The sequence below is a fragment of the Numida meleagris genome, chromosome 2 (genome assembly GCF_002078875.1).
Source record: "Numida meleagris isolate 19003 breed g44 Domestic line chromosome 2, NumMel1.0, whole genome shotgun sequence".
Taxonomy (NCBI): domain Eukaryota; kingdom Metazoa; phylum Chordata; class Aves; order Galliformes; family Numididae; genus Numida; species Numida meleagris.
The window spans coordinates 32,493,826-32,510,222 of NC_034410.1; the positions used below are offsets into that span (position 1 = coordinate 32,493,826).

Consider the following 16,397-nt stretch of genomic DNA (forward strand, 5'->3'; position numbering starts at 1 on the left):
GCGCTCGCCTTTGTGGCGAGAGCAGATAAATACGTGTGTGAGAGACAGGGGAGAGCGAGGGAGAGGGAGGGAGAGAAAGAGACACTGCGGTCCGAGCGCCGGCTTAAAAAGAATACTGTCTTTAAAGGTCAAGGGTTTGAAGGGTCAGTCTGCTCCTCTAAAAAAAACAATTAATGGGATAGAAAATTTGTCCTCTCGGTGAACTCCTGGTTGCCCTAGCAAAGGGAGCACAATGCGAGAATTTAAGGCGGACGATGTAATTTTGGAAGTTATTGTAAGCCGGGCGGGCTGGAAGCGGGAGCAGAGGGCTCCCGGCCCGGCAGCATCGCGCCGCTCCCAGCGGACCGAGGGGGGGGGGGAAGGGGGAAAAAGGAAAATTTACCTTAAACGATGAAAATCGGCCGTGGGGCATTTTGCAGTCCGCCGCTCTATCTCCACCGAGAGAGTGCACATTTTTTTAGCAGACAGCCGAGAAGCGGTGTCTTTACACATGACCACTTTTTTTTTTTTCCAGGAAAATCCTTTGCGTCTTCACAGACTTTTCCAAGAGAATGCCTTTCAGAACCGCTGTTGAATTACAAAGAAGTATTTATTGTAGGAGGTGATTAATGGTTCTCGCTAAAATTGCTATTTGCAGCGTGATTTCATTTCTCTTTTCAGTGGGACAAACCAGGTTTATACGCCCAGGCTGCACACCAAAGCAACCCCGCGCTGCCAGTTAATACATTTCAGCTGGAATTTTGCTCGCTTGTGCTAATTTTGGCTCGAGATACATGGAGGGATTCGAGCAATAAACAAAACGAGGAGCTGCACGCCCGCAGATAGCGGCTGCCTGCTTCCAGCTGTATCCCTCTCCCTCTAGGAGGAGGCGGCTGCGACTTGGGGCTTAGCACACAGCGCTGAATGGGAGCGCTCCTCGGGCCTGCTCGTTGGCCAGGCTGGGAGACAGCAGTGTTTGCTCAGTGTGTTTACAACGCCATATCTGCGGTGCTGAGCGTACCCCGCCAGTGACACGTTACATTTCTCACCGAGGCGCTCCGCGCTCCTCGGGCAGGCAGAGATGCTCGCGGGGTCCCACCGGCTGCCCCCCCGGGGCGATGGGCACCGGCCTCTGCCAGTGAGGTCCCAAATCCCTCTCGGATGGATGCGGTAAGTAACTAAGTCCCGGCCTCCCGCCCTTCTCTGGGAGAGGTACAGCACCGGAGCTCTTTCCAGACCGGTGCTACCATCTCTCGGGCTGAGAAAGACTCCGGAGGCAGCGAGGAGCCGCTCCTCGCACCCCATTTTGCCCCCGTCGTATGAAGAACCTCGGTCAGATAAACATTTGAGCTGTGCCCAGTTTCATGTCACTGGTAAGGCTCCCTCAATACATTTTGAAACCGTCTTTAAAATGAAAAGAAAAAAAAAAAAGAAAGAAAGAAAGAAAAAGAAAGAAAGAGAAAGAAAGAGAAAGAAAGAGAAAGAAAGAGAAAGGAAGAGAAGAAGGCTGCTAGAGAAACTTTAGGTTACCGCCCATGTATTTCCCTTCAGAAGTGCTGGCCAATTGAGGAATCACAATAGGAAGAAAATGAACGAATAAATCACGGCTGGCTACAGATTTACAGTGTTATCGTGGCGAGCATGTGGGACTTCTCCAGCACAATCCGCCATGGGAGCTCATTGGCTCCCAGCAGCAGCTCAGTTCCTCTGCAGCGCGGTGGAAACGAGCCCAGCGCCCGGCGATGGACCGGGCTGGTTCTGTCTCGAGTTCTACACAGAACACGGCTCCCTGTGCTGTACAGAGAGAGCTTTCCCCGTCCCACAGCGCTGTCCTCTCAGACAGCAGTTGGGACGGAGGACGCTTTGCGCTACGTTTAAGCAACCGTTACCGTATTGACAGAACGAATCCCAAATTACACCAACGTGTTAAGCCGTTGTTTTCCACTCCTGGTGCCGAGAGCAGCGGAGCACAAGGTGTACGAAACAGCACGGAGTGGACGTGTGTGTGTTTCAAGCGTTTAATTATTTTGTACAGAATAATCTTTATTACCAGCATCTGGCACTGTATACATTAACACCAAAAATCCACAAATTATACATGGACCCAAACGATTTAGACGGTGCCAAATATGAAGACAGCGACAGCCTTTATAGCATTTTTTTTGTTTTTGTTTGTTTTTTAAATAAATGCAACAGGGAATGTGGAGAAAAACTCATATATCACAGCTACTGCGGGGCTACACCGAAACCCAGCTCAGTTACCGCCGGCACGCAAGCACGGCGTGAGGGGACGCTTTCCATAAGTTTTTAACCCGAGGTGAACGCGTCCGCTCTGTGCCGCGTGGGTCCTTGTGTGCCCCTCACGCCCACGGCCACGTTCGGCCCATGCCACTCGAGTCACTGCCTCGCGCGGGCGTCCCCCGAGGTCCTGGCTTTGTTCGAACCGTCTTTTATTTTGTAAAGTGTTCTCTATTTAAAAAAAAAAAAAAAATAGAGTCCGTCATAGGTACAGAGAATTCGTCCGTGACAGCATCCAGCACTCTTACAGCGAGGGCAAGAGAGGGTTTCCATAAATAGAAAAAAATGATGGGCATGGAACCATTATCTATATACAACGTAGGCAATCGTCCGGGTTTTGGTTTCAACGTGTGCCCGTCCCTGGGCACGTCTCGTCCTCCTTCCCTGCTCCTGCTTTGTTTTACACAGTTGCGTGGTCCCAAGGGCCAGCCGCCAGCGCGGGCGGCCGCACAACCCCAATAGATAGGTAAATAGAGATCTATATATTAAAAAAAAAAATAACAACAATAACCCCCTTATAGCGCGGCCGCGTTGGGCGCAGCCCCGTCGAGCGGGCGGGGGTGGCCCTGTGTCTGTGACTTGGCCTGCTGCTGGCCGAGCGAGGGCTGGTTGGAGGAGCGCATCTTGGTGTTGGGCAGTTTGTGGTCCTTCTTCCACTTCATGCGCCGGTTCTGGAACCAGATCTTGACCTGGCGCTCGGAGAGGCACAGGGTGTGCGCGATCTCGATGCGTCGCCTCCTGGTCAGGTAGCGGTTGAAGTGGAACTCCTTCTCCAGCTCCAGGACCTGCTGTCGGGTGTAGGCGGTGCGGGACCGCTTGGGCTCCCCGCCGCTGTAGTTGGGGTTGACTGAACGTGCGCCCACGGACACGCGGAGAGGAGAGAAGGGAGGGAGCGATGGAACATCGTCATTAGAGGATAACTTGACACCGGGTTCAAATCAGATACATAACGGCAAGAAAAATTGTTTCGCAGCCTATCGGCAGCGGGGACAATCGAGGAGCAATAAAAAATGGTGATGGGCATTTGGGTTAGAAGAAAAGCTTCAAAGACACATGGCCCAGAGCCACTGAAGGGCAATTAAATTTATGGGGGCTATAATTACTGCCCTAACAGTTTGGCGTCTCGTAAATCTTTTGATAAAGGACCCCGGATACAAAAGGTTTCTCACTTTTTTTTTTTTTTTATTAGGAAACGCGGAGGGTGGAAAAAAAAAAAAAAAGCCACACACGCACCGACCCATCCCGGCCCCCGGAGCACCCTCCCCCCTTCCCTCCTAGCAGGCGCATCCCGGCCTCCCCCTGCCCCGGGCGACTCACCCGTGCTCACGTGGATCTTCTTCATCCAGGGGTACACCACCGGCTCCTTCCCCTTCAGCCCGGGCAGGCTCTTGTCGGGCAGCAACGCGCAGCCCGGCCCGGTGCCGGCCCCGGCGGCTGGGGCCGCTTCGCAGCGGCGCTGCAGGGCATGGCCGGGGAGCAGGGGCTGGGCCGGCCCGGGGTGGCCCTTGGCGGGCGGCGGCGGCGGCGGAGAGGCGCCCGGGGGCGGCTGCTCGGGGCCCGGGGCGGCGCTGCCGGCGCTGCTGTAGCTGTAGGGCGCCTGGGGGTAGGAGGGTGCCTGCGCCGGGTACAGCGCCTCGGGAGGCGGCCCCGGAGGCCCCGGCGGCGCGGCGGGAGCCTGGTAGCCGGGCTCCCGGCGGGGCCGCGGGAAGTACTCGGGCAGCGCGGGGCCCGGGTGAGCGGCGTGCAGGTGCGGCGGCGGCGGCGGCGGCGGCGGTGGTGGGGCGTGCGGGTGCGGGTGGTGCGGGTGGTAGCTGGCGGAGCTGCCGGCGCTGCCGCTGTGCTGCGTGTACTCCTCGCAGGGAGGGAATTTGGGCTCGATGTAGTTGGAGTTTATCAAAAACGAACTCATGGTCATTAATTTGTGAAGTGCAAAAATACTAATTTTTCTCGCGTTGTCGTTTTTCTGGGTTCGGCGAGGCCCCTCCCCTTCCCCCCCCCCCTTCCACTCCCTCCCTCTCCCCCTCCCGCCGCTGTCAAGTGCTCGCCGCTGCCAAAGTTTGGGCCTCCGTCTTCCCCCTCCCCGCCGCACTCCCCTCCCTTCCTCTCTTCCCACCCCTGGAGCGCGCACAACGCGCACACACACACACACACACGCACGCACCCCGACACACCATCACCACCTGACCGCCAGCGCCAATTACCGCGCGGGGCCGCGGACCCCGGATCAGGAAATGGAAGGAGGGAGAGCGGCCGTAGGGCACCTCCGCGCCCGCGGCCCCACCGCGGGGCCGCTCCCAGCGCCTCCTCCGGGGCCGCGCCGCGCCCCGCGCCCGCTGCTCAGCGGCACCACCGCCTCCTCCTGCCCGGGCTGCAGCCGGCACTCGCGGTGTCAAGCAAGATAAAACTAATCCAGAACTGACAGTCCTCACCCTCGTCATTTTTTTTCTTTTTTCTCTCTTTTTTTTTTTTCCCTTTCGTGTCAGAAAGCAGGCAGGGGAAGCAGAGAGCAGCGCGGGGAGGGAGGCAGGCGCTGAGCAGGGCGTTGCACAATAGTTCTCCACGCACCCATCACACAACGCCTCCCGTCGGGGCTGCGGGGCAGGGGTCGCCTCGCCCCCTCCCCGCCCTGCGACTTCTCCCCGGGCCGAGAGCCGGCAGCTCTTGTCCCCTTGCAGCCTGCTTGCTGGAGGAGCAGATCCCAAAGTTAGCGCGGACGTCGCGGGAAGGCCGAAGGGAGCCCCTGCGTGTCTTGCGGGGTGTGGGGGACACGGGGAGCCGGGAAATAACGGGGAGGAGAGGGAAGACGGCGCGGTGCTATAAACGCTTCCTACCGGCTGCCGCGGGGCTCGCTGCGAACATCCCTCCCCGCAGAGCTGCGTTTTCCAGCTACGAATGTAAGGCTGTCGCTTCGCTGTGCCTGGTGCTGGCTCTATTTCTGAATTCTCAGTTCCAAGAGAAATCTCTGTCGCCTTCGCAGAATGCCTGGCGAGGGAGGGAGAGGGCACCGGGCCACTGCTGCGTTGCTGGAACTGAGACTGTTAACGATATTTTCAGCTCAGAGGGAAAAGAGGCACCCGCCCTGACCTTAGGTAATTGAAATTTGATGGTTAAACTAATTACGCTCTTATTCTAAGGGGAAAAAATTCTATCGAACGCCATCTACTCTCGTAGATTGGAAGTTAGAAGGGAACTTTTCCGTTTTTTTTTTTCCTTTATAGGAGAGCGCATATACCCACAGAAATATTTACCGCATCCTTTGAAATATAATTGCGGAGTGGGTATTCTCATCCTCCGGTGTGGGAAAATACATCTAACATATCACGCATAAATACGATGCGTTTTAGTCCTCGCTCTCCTAAAGATAGGACACGAACAGTTACTCTGGTTAAAACTCAGATTATTGTCTTTAGCCGTTTTACAGATAACGGGTACGTGCAATAAAATTCCTTCTGAAGATAGATTCTACCTAAGTAGGCACACTGAGTATCGATCTGTATTTGACACACACGGACACACGCACGCTGCGGGCGGCTCGTAAGATATTCGAACGTTTCCAGCACTTGGGCATACTGGGCTACTTATCTAAACAATCACTCATTTCCTGCTCATATCGAATGGCTAATTTGTAAAGAGAGTTAAAACACATTTACTTACTCGTTTCCAACAGAACATCTATGGAACTCTTTAACTGGGGTAATAGATAAGTTCCTCTATTTACTCTGCGTGGAGAGGAAATGCGGTTACACACGCGCACACAGACGCAGCCGCACACATTGGACAGAAAAGGGGAGATTGCTTTATTAAAAATAATAACAACACGGCAACCCATATAGGAAAATGTAGAGCTTCCACCTGCATTACCTTAAAAAAAAAAAAAAATTAAAAAAAAAAAAAAAAAGAAAAGATTGCCAAAGCCCAGAGCACGTTCCCGGCGCAGAGCTGCGCGCACGCACAAATACCTGCTGGCCGCCACCAGATGCATTGCCCTGCGGTACCGGGCACGTTATCCTCGGCATAAGGCAAGTCCGGAGGCTCTGTGGCTAGCTCGGTACAGCAGGCTCCGTGCTCCCGAGGCACGATAAAACGCAACGAAAACCGCTGTCCCGATTTGTAGGCTCAGCTCTGTGTCGGCGAGCTGAGCGGGTTCTGCTTCCTATTATTTACCGCGATTAGATCTCGGAGAAAGCTCGTTCCGCTGCACCTCTCTACCGTGCGGCTGTGGCGCTCGGTTGGACGGAGAAGGATGCGGTGCTGTGTACGACCGTAAATCTGCAAGGTGACCCGAGCTGCCGGGCTCAGCCTGTTTCTGCGGGGTTCTGTCAGGCTGCGGAGATGTGCTGAGGCAGGACCTCCAAAAGGCCTGTTCCATGTCTTTGTGGTTTTGTTATCATAAACAAGAACCCAGCCAAGACCACCAAGTGTTATCTTGCACACGGCCATTTCGACATTTTACTGCAAGATTTATGGCTGTAATAAACAATCTCTGAAACCCTTTTTTTTTTCTCTCCCCGGTACTTCCCTTTGCTAACTTGTAGCATCATCCTAACCTCTCAAAGGAAGAAAAGGAGAGGGAAAATAGGCCGGGTCCCTTATTTTTACAGGGGGGCTGGGGGCTCTGTTAGCTGCGGAAGGAGCCCTTAATCAGCGATGGAGGAGCCGGGGGCTCCCGGCCGAGGAGATGAGGACTGCACTGGAATTAAGTTGAGAGTGAGGGAGTTAATTGCCATGCACTAAGGAGAGCAGCTTCGTGCATACGCAAAGAGGGGGTGAGGGGGTCCCCTTTTTCTTGCGAAACATGCAAACACCACATTCCCCTCCGCGTGCGTAGCTAAACCGTACGGATCACGAAAGAGAAGATAAGAACAAGGAGAGTAATAATAATAATAATAATAATAATAATAATAATAATAATAATAATAATAGAAGTCAACCTTTCGCCGTGCCCGGGCACCCACCACAGAGAGGGGCAGGAGGAGGAAGGATCGCACCCGCAGCCTGGGTTGAATTTGATTTGAACCATTTTGAATATATTTAGCCCCAGCTTTCCCCTCTTGAATGCGAGGCTGTCCCGAGTTTCAAAGTGACCGAAAAGTGACACCGTGTGCATTTTGTTTCTTATTAATCTTACACATTGACAGTCTTTGTTAAATAACAAGGCGTGCCCTTCACCAGGCGACATTTTCATATTTGTTAGACGCGGTGACCTGAAGTTCACCTCGGCCTTGGACTTAGTTTTTCTAAAAGGTCTATAACAGTGTCTTTTAGATAGCGGGGGTGCTTTGCCCAGGTCACTACTTCTAAGGGAAAATTAAGAAAAAAATCGCGGGAAAATGTAAACGTTATGGAATGCGTCGACTGTATTCCCCCCTTTGTTCCCGGCAATAGCGGAGCCCCGGGGCAGCTACCGCCTTCCGCGGGGACGCAGCTCGCTCCGCGCGGGCGCTACTGGGGCGACGCGCACATTGGGCCCCAAGTTCAGCGTTCTGTAGAAGCGGGGACTCCCCCGGCACCGGCTCTGCTCCCAACAACGCCGTGTTTGGCGGCCGTGCTCGCGCCGTCCTGGCGTAGTTAAATAAACACACGTAAAACGTGATTCGCGCCCGGATTTTAAATGAATGGTCTTTGGGCCAGAGCTTCCACGCCGGAGAGCAGCGTGCTGGACGCAGGGAGCCGAAGGGAAGAAATAGTTCGCCTCAAACGATTCTTTTTTTTCTTTCTTATTGTTCTTATTTCTAAGAGAATAATTTAGACGCCAATTCGAAAGATTCAGCATTTCCCGAAGCCGAAGTTTCGACTTCTTTGAAAATATTCTCACTGATATTTTTATCCTAGGCTAGACTGAAAAATATGGAATCCGAGCGGCTAATTGTTTTGGTAAGGAAGCAAATGGATTTCCGTCACCTACTCTCGAGTAGCCCGGTTATAGTAGCAGCTTTCGTTCTGGGTGTATCAAAGACGCATTGTTGTTCTTGGAAACAATCTGCCCGCTATTCTTTAACAAAATAGATATTTGGCCACGGCTTTTAGCTCGTTATCAGGCTTCGCTCTTACACCAAATAAATACTCTAGATGTGAAAGGTTAAACAATATCTCCTGTGAGGAAAGGCTCTCCAAACGGGCAGTGCCAGGGCTCGCTGCAAGGGAGCAGCACCGGGAACTGGGGAACAACGTCCCCAAGCCGAGCACACCTTGCTGCGCTTCAGCAGGTACGGCGGGCAAAGCCTCCAGCAATAACTCGGGCCAATCTCAAATCTTACGCCACGCGCATTTGTTCCCAAGAAATATCGCCCGGCTGCCACGATCCAGCTGTGTCCCTGGCAAATAATTCACGCGTAGCCCGTTCGTGGAGGACGGCACAGGCTCCCGCCTTTGGGGTCGAAAGGCAGCTATGCACGGATGGCGGTGAGGTGCGCTCTTTCTCTGACTTCCTTCCTCGTGGCACTGTCCCCTCCTCCATACCTTTCACAGCTGCTAGCGGATATTTTGGAATGTACTGTCCCTCTCCCAGCTACTCCCCCCCACCCCCTTCGTCCCCATCGTTGCAACCTGCAATTTGCAGTGGTCTCCTCTCCCTCTCTCCCCAAATGAGATTCCTCGTGCGGTGCCGGCCGCTTCTCCCCACAGACACGCCTGGCCGAGAGCTTTAGCTAAGGCTTCGACGCCGAGGCAGAGCTGGGAACAAAACATACCTCCAGCAACGTGGAAATGACTCTACGCAAAGAAATTCCCCCCAAAATTCCACCAAACTCTTTTTTTTTTTTTTTTTTTTTTTTTTTAGCTGAGGAGAGGAGGGAAACCAACCCTCGCCTCTTCCCGTCCCTCTGGGAAGCGACGGGTAATTCCAGAAGGCTCGGAGCTCCGTCCAAATCGCGGCGCTGGCAGCCAGCTTTTCCGCACCGTTTTCCAGCGGTAGCAGAAGGCGGCCCCGAGCCCTCACCGAGCTCCTCCGGCCGGAACGCGCAGCCCTCCCGCACCGGCACCACCGCGTCCTGCCCCGGTTAAGCACAGTTCAGCGGGCGCTACAGAAACGAGAGCCAAAAACAAAGCCGCGGCCGGGATCGATACACGCGTTAATTGCTCCGCTCCTATCTTATCTTCCTGCCGTTTGGCAAAGTGAGGATGCTTAACATTAAACCTCTTAAAGCGGGTTATGATATAATAAACAAGGGGAAACGTTTTGCTCCCCGGCCCTGGGAGGCAGCGGCAGCTCTGGGGTGGGGGGACACGCGTGTTTACCTGCCGCGCTGAGCCCGAGATATTCAGACACAAATGTGGCCGATAATTCAAGATGAAATACAACGTGTATTACTCTTGAAAAGAGGAATTTTCTATCCTTTCCTCGGTAATTGAGGTCATTCAGCCAGTAGGGTTCACCTGGAGTCCATACTGTGATACACACGTAACTCAAAGCTATTTTATCTTTTGTGCTGATAGTCAAGATCTCGGCTATAACATTGACATCAAACTCTGTCTGGACGAATGACTAAGAGTGGTGCAAAACGTAAACTTTTGACCCTCAACTTTTTGACCTGCAGTTGTAACGCCCTTAACCACAAAGATATACAAAAGCTATGCAGCTTCTTTTAGGAGTAAGAGACTCGCAGTGTTTGTTTCAATAGTTCTGCCGTTTCCCCCAGCTTTCTAAGGGCTTTTTTTTTTTCCTTCTTCTTCTTCTCGCTGTTGAGAAATCGGATACTTTTGCATTTTTAATTATTGCTTTTTTTTTTTTCCTTCTTCTTCTTTAATCTGGCAGCTTTGTAAAGTGCTGTTAAATCAGTTTGCACAGCCTTTCGGCAGCGTTGGAGGGAAGCCTGTTCTCAAAGGCGCTATTTGGTTACAATTGCAGGTGAAATGCTGGGTAAGTTCTGGGCGTGAGGTTGGAAGGACGCAGGGACCGGCGTTGGGGGAAAAGCTGCAGCTCTCTGCTGCTAGGGTCTTAGTCATTTCTCCTTGATTTAAGCATAAAGAAACAACTCTAATTGTTTGCGGAGCCTTGTCTGGGCAAACGAGTTGACTGTGAACTTGGTCTAAAGCGAGCTCTGCTGGTGATTCCTAGGGTGTGCAGATTTATCTTTTCTGCATTTACTTAACCTGGCAGTGAACTGCACGGGCTGCCATTTGTTATCCGGAGACAGACTTCACCTCAAGCAAGGACTGTTCCACAAAATTGCAATAATTACCCAATAACCTTCATAGCAAATATTATTATTGAAAAGCCATTTTTGGGGGGGGTTACAGGAAAGATTCCTTATGCGTGCCATAAAGCGAGATCCTTGCGAATTTTACACTCTCTCTGTGTCAGATTTGATATCGTTTGTGCGTGCAGCCACACGAGCATGTGACTGCGATGGTCCATGAGTATTTGCCTTCCAGAGAGACATTAGAGAGGATGCTTTAATTTAAAAGGAATAATATTTTCGAAGACGATCAGGCGGCAGTGGGAGCTGTGTTCTTTTGCGCTCTGGGTAGCAACTCTAACAATAAATTTGTGATATTTGGGGGGCAGGAAGGAAAAGGAGGTGAGAAAGAGAAGCGATGGCTTAACTTGGTGAGGAGATTTACTTCTGCGTGCAGCTAATGCGTTAAATCTGTATTTGCGGGGAGGGAAAAGGCATTGCTCCAGTATCCAGGGTTTGAAATCGAAACCTCCTGATCCGCCCCTCACGATCTGTTCCATTCAATTTCCCATGGAGCAGATTGCAAACCCTTCTTTTGTCACCCTTCCACAGATACACTCTTATTAACTGTAAGGAAATGGCAGAATCAAGATTTCCCCGTAATGTTCTGCAATTAGGGCGTTTGCAGGGCTTAGAAAGCGCTGCAGAGCTGTAATTTACGGATGACTTTCAAGCGAATTGTTATACTTCTGGTTTAGAGAAAGTTATGACTTACAAAGTCACCAGCTACACGCATTAAGAGAGTTGCCTAATCTTTAATTGGCCCTACGCTTAGACATGACACACTACACTCAAGTATTTCTTTCAAAGGATTAAGTAAACTGTATTTCAATGCGCTGAACGCCACTTGCTGTGCCTAAAGTAAAACAAACTCGCACGCATTAATCCCCAAAACACAGCACCAAAAAAAAAAAAAAAAAAAAGTGCTCAGATAAGACCGCTCTCTCGATCCCTGGCGATTATTCCCCGTGACGTTTTTCACTCAGGAAACAATTAGGATCTGGGAATATTTTTTTTGCAACAGTTCGGCAGGCTGGAGTTGTCTGAATTCCGAATGTTCAAAGCGAATTGCAAAATCTCCACGCGCTCCCGGTTTGCGGTGACTTCAGCTCTTCTGCTTCGGACGGGGGAGGGCCAAACCTACTGCGAAGTTGTCATTTGCAGCGAAGTTTCTCTCGTTGGTAGAGAGCTTCTTGCGGTACGGGCGGATTTAGACGCTTATGGGCTTTTGTGACCTTTTTCTTTCCCATAGCCCTTGAATTCCTGTCCACAGCGTTACGAGAATATGCTCTAGAAACCATATGCAAAAATGTGAAAATAATAAGAGCGGATCTTTTCGCTGCGGACCGTTACAAGCCGAGATGGCATCCGGGTTCCTAAAGCATGAGATGAGCGGGTGTGTGCGTGGACGTGTTTGTGTATTTAGCAGGCAATTGAAGCAACACGGTGCTGTTGAGTATTGAGTAATCGGGAAAGGTTTGCGCCTGGTATCGTTCCCTGTAACAAGGAAAGGTTTTTCCTGCGGAAAAGGACCCGCATATGAAAGGAGCCCAAACTTTGAAAGCGTTTGCATGCCTTTGCCTCCAACTATAAAATTTTTATGGCATATAATATAATATCATGCACGCCCATCATATAAAACTTTCTGGTATTCCTATTGATGAAACTGACAGCTCGCGAGCTATAAAATCCCCAGCTGCTTATGACGGAAATGATTTTCGAATGTGTATTTGGATCTGTGCTTTTAAAGCCTTTCCCATTTTTTTTTTTAATACAAAGTATATGCATGTGTGTTTGTTTAGTGCTCACAGAACGAGCCACAGACACAAAGGCTTGGGACTTCATTTATCTTACGCTGGGGGTTGACTCCAAATATTAAATATTTGTAAAACGGTGAAATCTTTTAGCTGAGCCAACCTTAGATGCGAGCGTTTCTTTAATATTAAAGGCAAATGGGTGGAAAACAAAAAGAGATCAGACAGCAATGCTGGTGGTGGACCCTGGGCAGACCCTGCGGAGGTCCACGACGACCTGCCCCACCCGCAGCCCCGTCTCCCCTTCTGCTCTCGCAGTGCCACACAGAGCCCGCTCCGCACCGCTCGGGCCATGGGATAGCAGGGGCAACATCAAACAAAGCCCGGCTCCCATCTCCCATCACGCCGCCCCGTTCTTCTTGAAACTCGAGTTTATGACACATCGAGGAAAACAATGCAATCTGCAGAGGCGATTGCGTTGAAGCCCTTCTACTCCAAGCCTGAGCGGAGAACGAGGTTCTCACAGCGAGGTTGGCTACTGACGCATTTTGGAGCTCGCTCTCAGATCTCCGCCCTGGCCCCCACCGGTCCATCACACCCCCGAGATCACTCGCTCTGAGGGTAAGGATCAGGCCTTGCAGCTACCAAAGAGAGACAGAGTTCCTTTCACCCTTTCATTCAAGTCCTGGAAATTCAAAGACTGAAGTTAAATCCGGCCATAAAGTTTATTGCTGAGTAATCACACTCTAGTGAGAACAGTCCACTTAAATAAAAAGAATGTGGAAGTAAACACGCAGCTGGGGCCTACCCCACAATGGCAGCCAGCAATATAAGGCAGAGAGGGAGAGAGCAGAGCATTGGGGATATTTACAATCTTCAATAAACCGAGCCCGTATTTCATAATTTGAAGTACTCTAATGACCTGTGGTCTCTCGTATTAATGCTACGAGTTACAGTCAATTGGTTCGCTTAAGGAAAAAAAAAAGTCTTTGGAACTTATATATGTGTGTACACACGTACACACCCTTTGTATGCATAAAGACACCGATAGCGCATGGACAGAGGCATGTGCGCACATTTACACGGGCGTACACACAGCTCGGTACATGCATGCACACTCACGCATCACTCAAATGCATTCACATTCGTAGTTTTACACATAGGAGCTGGGGGAAAAAAAAAAAGTTGTAGCGGCTTAATAAATGCGCACCCCCGAAGCACACCACACGCTCGCGGATGGACTTAGCTACATAACTAGAGCTTCCACCACGACCCAGTGCAGAAAAGAGGAATCTTAAGCGCTCCAGCTTAAGATGCCATTTTAATACTTGCGCTGATGTGCAACACTTATCGCCAGTGCGAAGATGATTACCATATCAGCACGCCTCCACCCCTATCATGCCTACTGAAGGCACTGCCCAGATCATATCAAGCCCTATCTACTTTGTTTCCCTTTTTTTTTAATCGCCCGCAGTAACTACTCCTGGCTAAACAAAACCTCTCCAAACTTGGAGAGCCTATTGGAGCGAAGGAAGTAATTATCTTCTGCGGTAGTCCAAGTGATTAAAGCTAGGCCCCAAAATCCATCTCTGCCAAAGTCGCTTATTGTGGTTTACTTTGATTTGATCGCTAAAATAGAGCGCTGGCAGCCGCGGGAGCGGGGCTGGGGCACTGCGCTGCGCTGCGCGCAACCTGGGGCTGCGTCCGCTGCCCCGGGCGGGGGGACAGCCCCGCGGCTCGGCACAGGGAGAGGGGAAGGGGAAGAGAAAGAGCGAGCGGGAGCCTCGGCTCCCCCGGCACAAATAAACTTTAAGGAACTTGTGCACAAAACTTACCTTGACTTGCAGGGAGCCATTTTTCACACAGTATTGAGAACTTGTGGTTTGGATACTTCTGTACCTAAAAGTGACAATGTGAATGGCCAGGAGGCACACGTAGCCTGCAAAAGAGTCAAATGAAGTCCAGCGTCAGTGAGATTATATGTTATGTGGTATATAATGTTGGATGTCAACTCCCCAAAACCATAAAACTTACTTTAATGGCACCACGTGACTTTTTATAGCCAGTGAGCCTATCTGTCTGTGCTATGGATGATTTTACGATCTAATTCATAGACAAAACCCTATTCATTTGGCACCCAAATGTCATATAGCCGGAACTGGGGCTTATAAAGTTTACTGTTTTATAACTTTTAAGGGAAGGCATCAATGTAACCGGTCAGTAAATGTGCAAATCTGTAGTTGCTCTTAGAAGCTGGGAAGAGTTAACCATTCAAGCTCTGACGGGGTAAGTAACATCGCGCTTATAGAAAACTAACCGTAGTAGCGAAGAAAACCAAAAAATCTCTAAAGGGCGAAAAGTGGGAACGTGGCGATCGAGTGTTACTAATAGGCGCAGAGGGCTCTAACGTGGCCGTCCTGCAGAGATACTTCAGGCAACCACAGGAGAAAACCTTAGAGCGGTGCTAACACGCCTCGTATTTTAGCAGCGTGTTTTAACAAAGCACATGTTTTTTCAGCCATCAGCGACCAGCTAACACTTGCTTCGCCCACAAAAGGGCGTCGATTGCGGTCCTTGCGAGGCGGCTTTCCACCTTCGCGAGCGGCCATTAGGGAGGAACTTCTGCTCCAACTTTGCAGCAGGAGTAGCGCTCCCGGAGCAGCGCAGCCCGAGCCAGGTGAACGCGCTCACGCGCTGCGCGCGGGCTCGTGGAGCGCGCAGAGGCAGCGCAGCTCCTCGCTTTGCACAAACCAGAGCACGAAAACTTTACAATAGAAAGTTTATTATTATTATTATTATCATCATCATCATCATCATTTTTTTTTTCTTTTGTCGGTTTCCAGTCAGGTTTTTTAAAAAAAAAAAAAAAAAAAAAAAAAAAAAAAGAAAAAAAGCTGATCACAGTTTGCTCAAACAGCCAGACTTTGACTATATTTGTAACTCTGTTCACCAAAAAAAAAAAAAAAAAAAAAAAAAAAAAAAAAAAAAACATACATCACAGAAGCTGCGCTTAATAAGAGCCACTTCTAAGAGTTCGTGCAAAGAGTCATATACAAAGGCACAGCAAGGACATACTGCTTGGAATCACAGTTTTCGTCACAGATTCACTATTCACTACACGTAGGACAAGTTCAGTTGATTTCATCATTTCACCTCTACGACAGCATTAATTACACAGAAATTATATAGGTAGTTTGAATAAAAATATTTTTAACAGCTTGGAGCTATACAGACATTAACACTTGACCACACATGCACAGTTAAGCAGGTTGAGTGCAACACATAACATTTGTACTAAACCGGGGGAGGGTTTCTTTCTCTCTCTCTCTCTTTTTTCCCTTTTTTTCCTTTTTTTTTGTTCTTTTTTCTTTTGCTTTTTTTTTAACAGTTACTTCAAGTAACACAGCTCGCTTCATATAAATAAGTTAAAACATCTATTATTTTTTCAAGACAAAGCCATTCAAGACAAAGAAATGTACGATAAAAGCAGATCTACTTATACACGCGAGAGAATGGTAATAAACAGGCTCATGATTAAAAGATGAATAAGGGCGACAAGAACAGGGTTTCTTCACAGAAGTAACACAAGGAAGTTTTAGAAAGTCAACTTAGTACTGACATGAGACGCAGGGTCAGCTAATACTGCTCAGTACTTTTAATTGATCAAACGCTTAGGGACGGAATGCCCCCCCTGCAGCTGCCATGCTCATACTTTTCAGCTTATTATCCTTTTTCCATTTCATTCTCCTGTTTTGGAACCAGATCTTTATTTGTCTCTCTGAGAGGCAAAGAGCATGTGCTATTTCAATCCTTCTTCTGCGGGTCAGGTATCTATTGAAGTGAAATTCCTTTTCCAGCTCCAAGGTCTGATACCGGGTGTAAGCAGTCCGAGCCCTTTTCCCTTCTGGTCCCCCTATGTTGTCTGGAAGAGAAAAGTACAGCGTTTAGATTCCCAGCAGCGACGTGGAGCCCTCGTGTCTCCCTGCAGCTCCGAGCCGCCAGGACCGTTATTCTCAGCCCCGCTCGGTTTTGTTGCTGGGCTGGAGAAATGCTCAACAAGTTTCCCCCTCCTGCCCCCTTAGAAAAGCCTTTGGGGGAGGGGGATCTGGCGGCCGTGCTAAGTTTCCGCTCGGATTTTGGTTTCGCTCTTTCTACAAAAGAGATTTTAGCGCGTTTTCGAGGCGAATCC

The 16,397-nt window shown here is 50.2% G+C and overlaps 3 protein-coding genes across 11 annotated transcripts in view; all 3 read right to left on the minus strand.

Annotated features, from left to right (window-relative positions):
• HOXA3 (homeobox A3) overlaps nt 1–16,397 on the minus strand; it is a 47,174-nt gene that overhangs the window by 21,177 nt on the left and 9,600 nt on the right. For 6 of the 8 annotated variants that reach the window (XR_002434943.1, XR_002434944.1, XR_002434942.1 and 3 more), the window contains exons 2-3: nt 14,044–14,147; nt 383–567 (exon numbers count right to left, since the gene is read on the minus strand). The gene's annotated coding sequence lies outside the window, so the exon portion shown is untranslated. The remainder of the gene's footprint in view (nt 1–382; nt 568–14,043; nt 14,148–16,397) is intronic. The other 2 variants (XM_021386007.1, XM_021386006.1) reach the window with 2 other exon arrangements.
• HOXA4 (homeobox A4) lies at nt 1,984–4,423 on the minus strand. The gene is made up of 2 exons (XM_021386018.1): nt 3,595–4,423; nt 1,984–3,124 (listed from the first exon to the last, which is right to left on the minus strand). Exons 1-2 carry the CDS (start codon nt 4,190–4,192, stop codon nt 2,793–2,795), a joined length of 930 nt encoding a protein of 309 aa, XP_021241693.1. The 5' UTR covers nt 4,193–4,423; the 3' UTR covers nt 1,984–2,792.
• HOXA5 (homeobox A5) overlaps nt 15,808–16,397 on the minus strand; it is a 2,004-nt gene continuing 1,414 nt past the window's right edge. For both annotated transcript variants that reach the window (XM_021386016.1, XM_021386015.1), the window contains one exon: nt 15,808–16,130. In XM_021386016.1, coding sequence (XP_021241691.1) covers nt 15,880–16,130 — 251 coding nt within the window. In that variant the 3' untranslated portion in view covers nt 15,808–15,879. The remainder of the gene's footprint in view (nt 16,131–16,397) is intronic.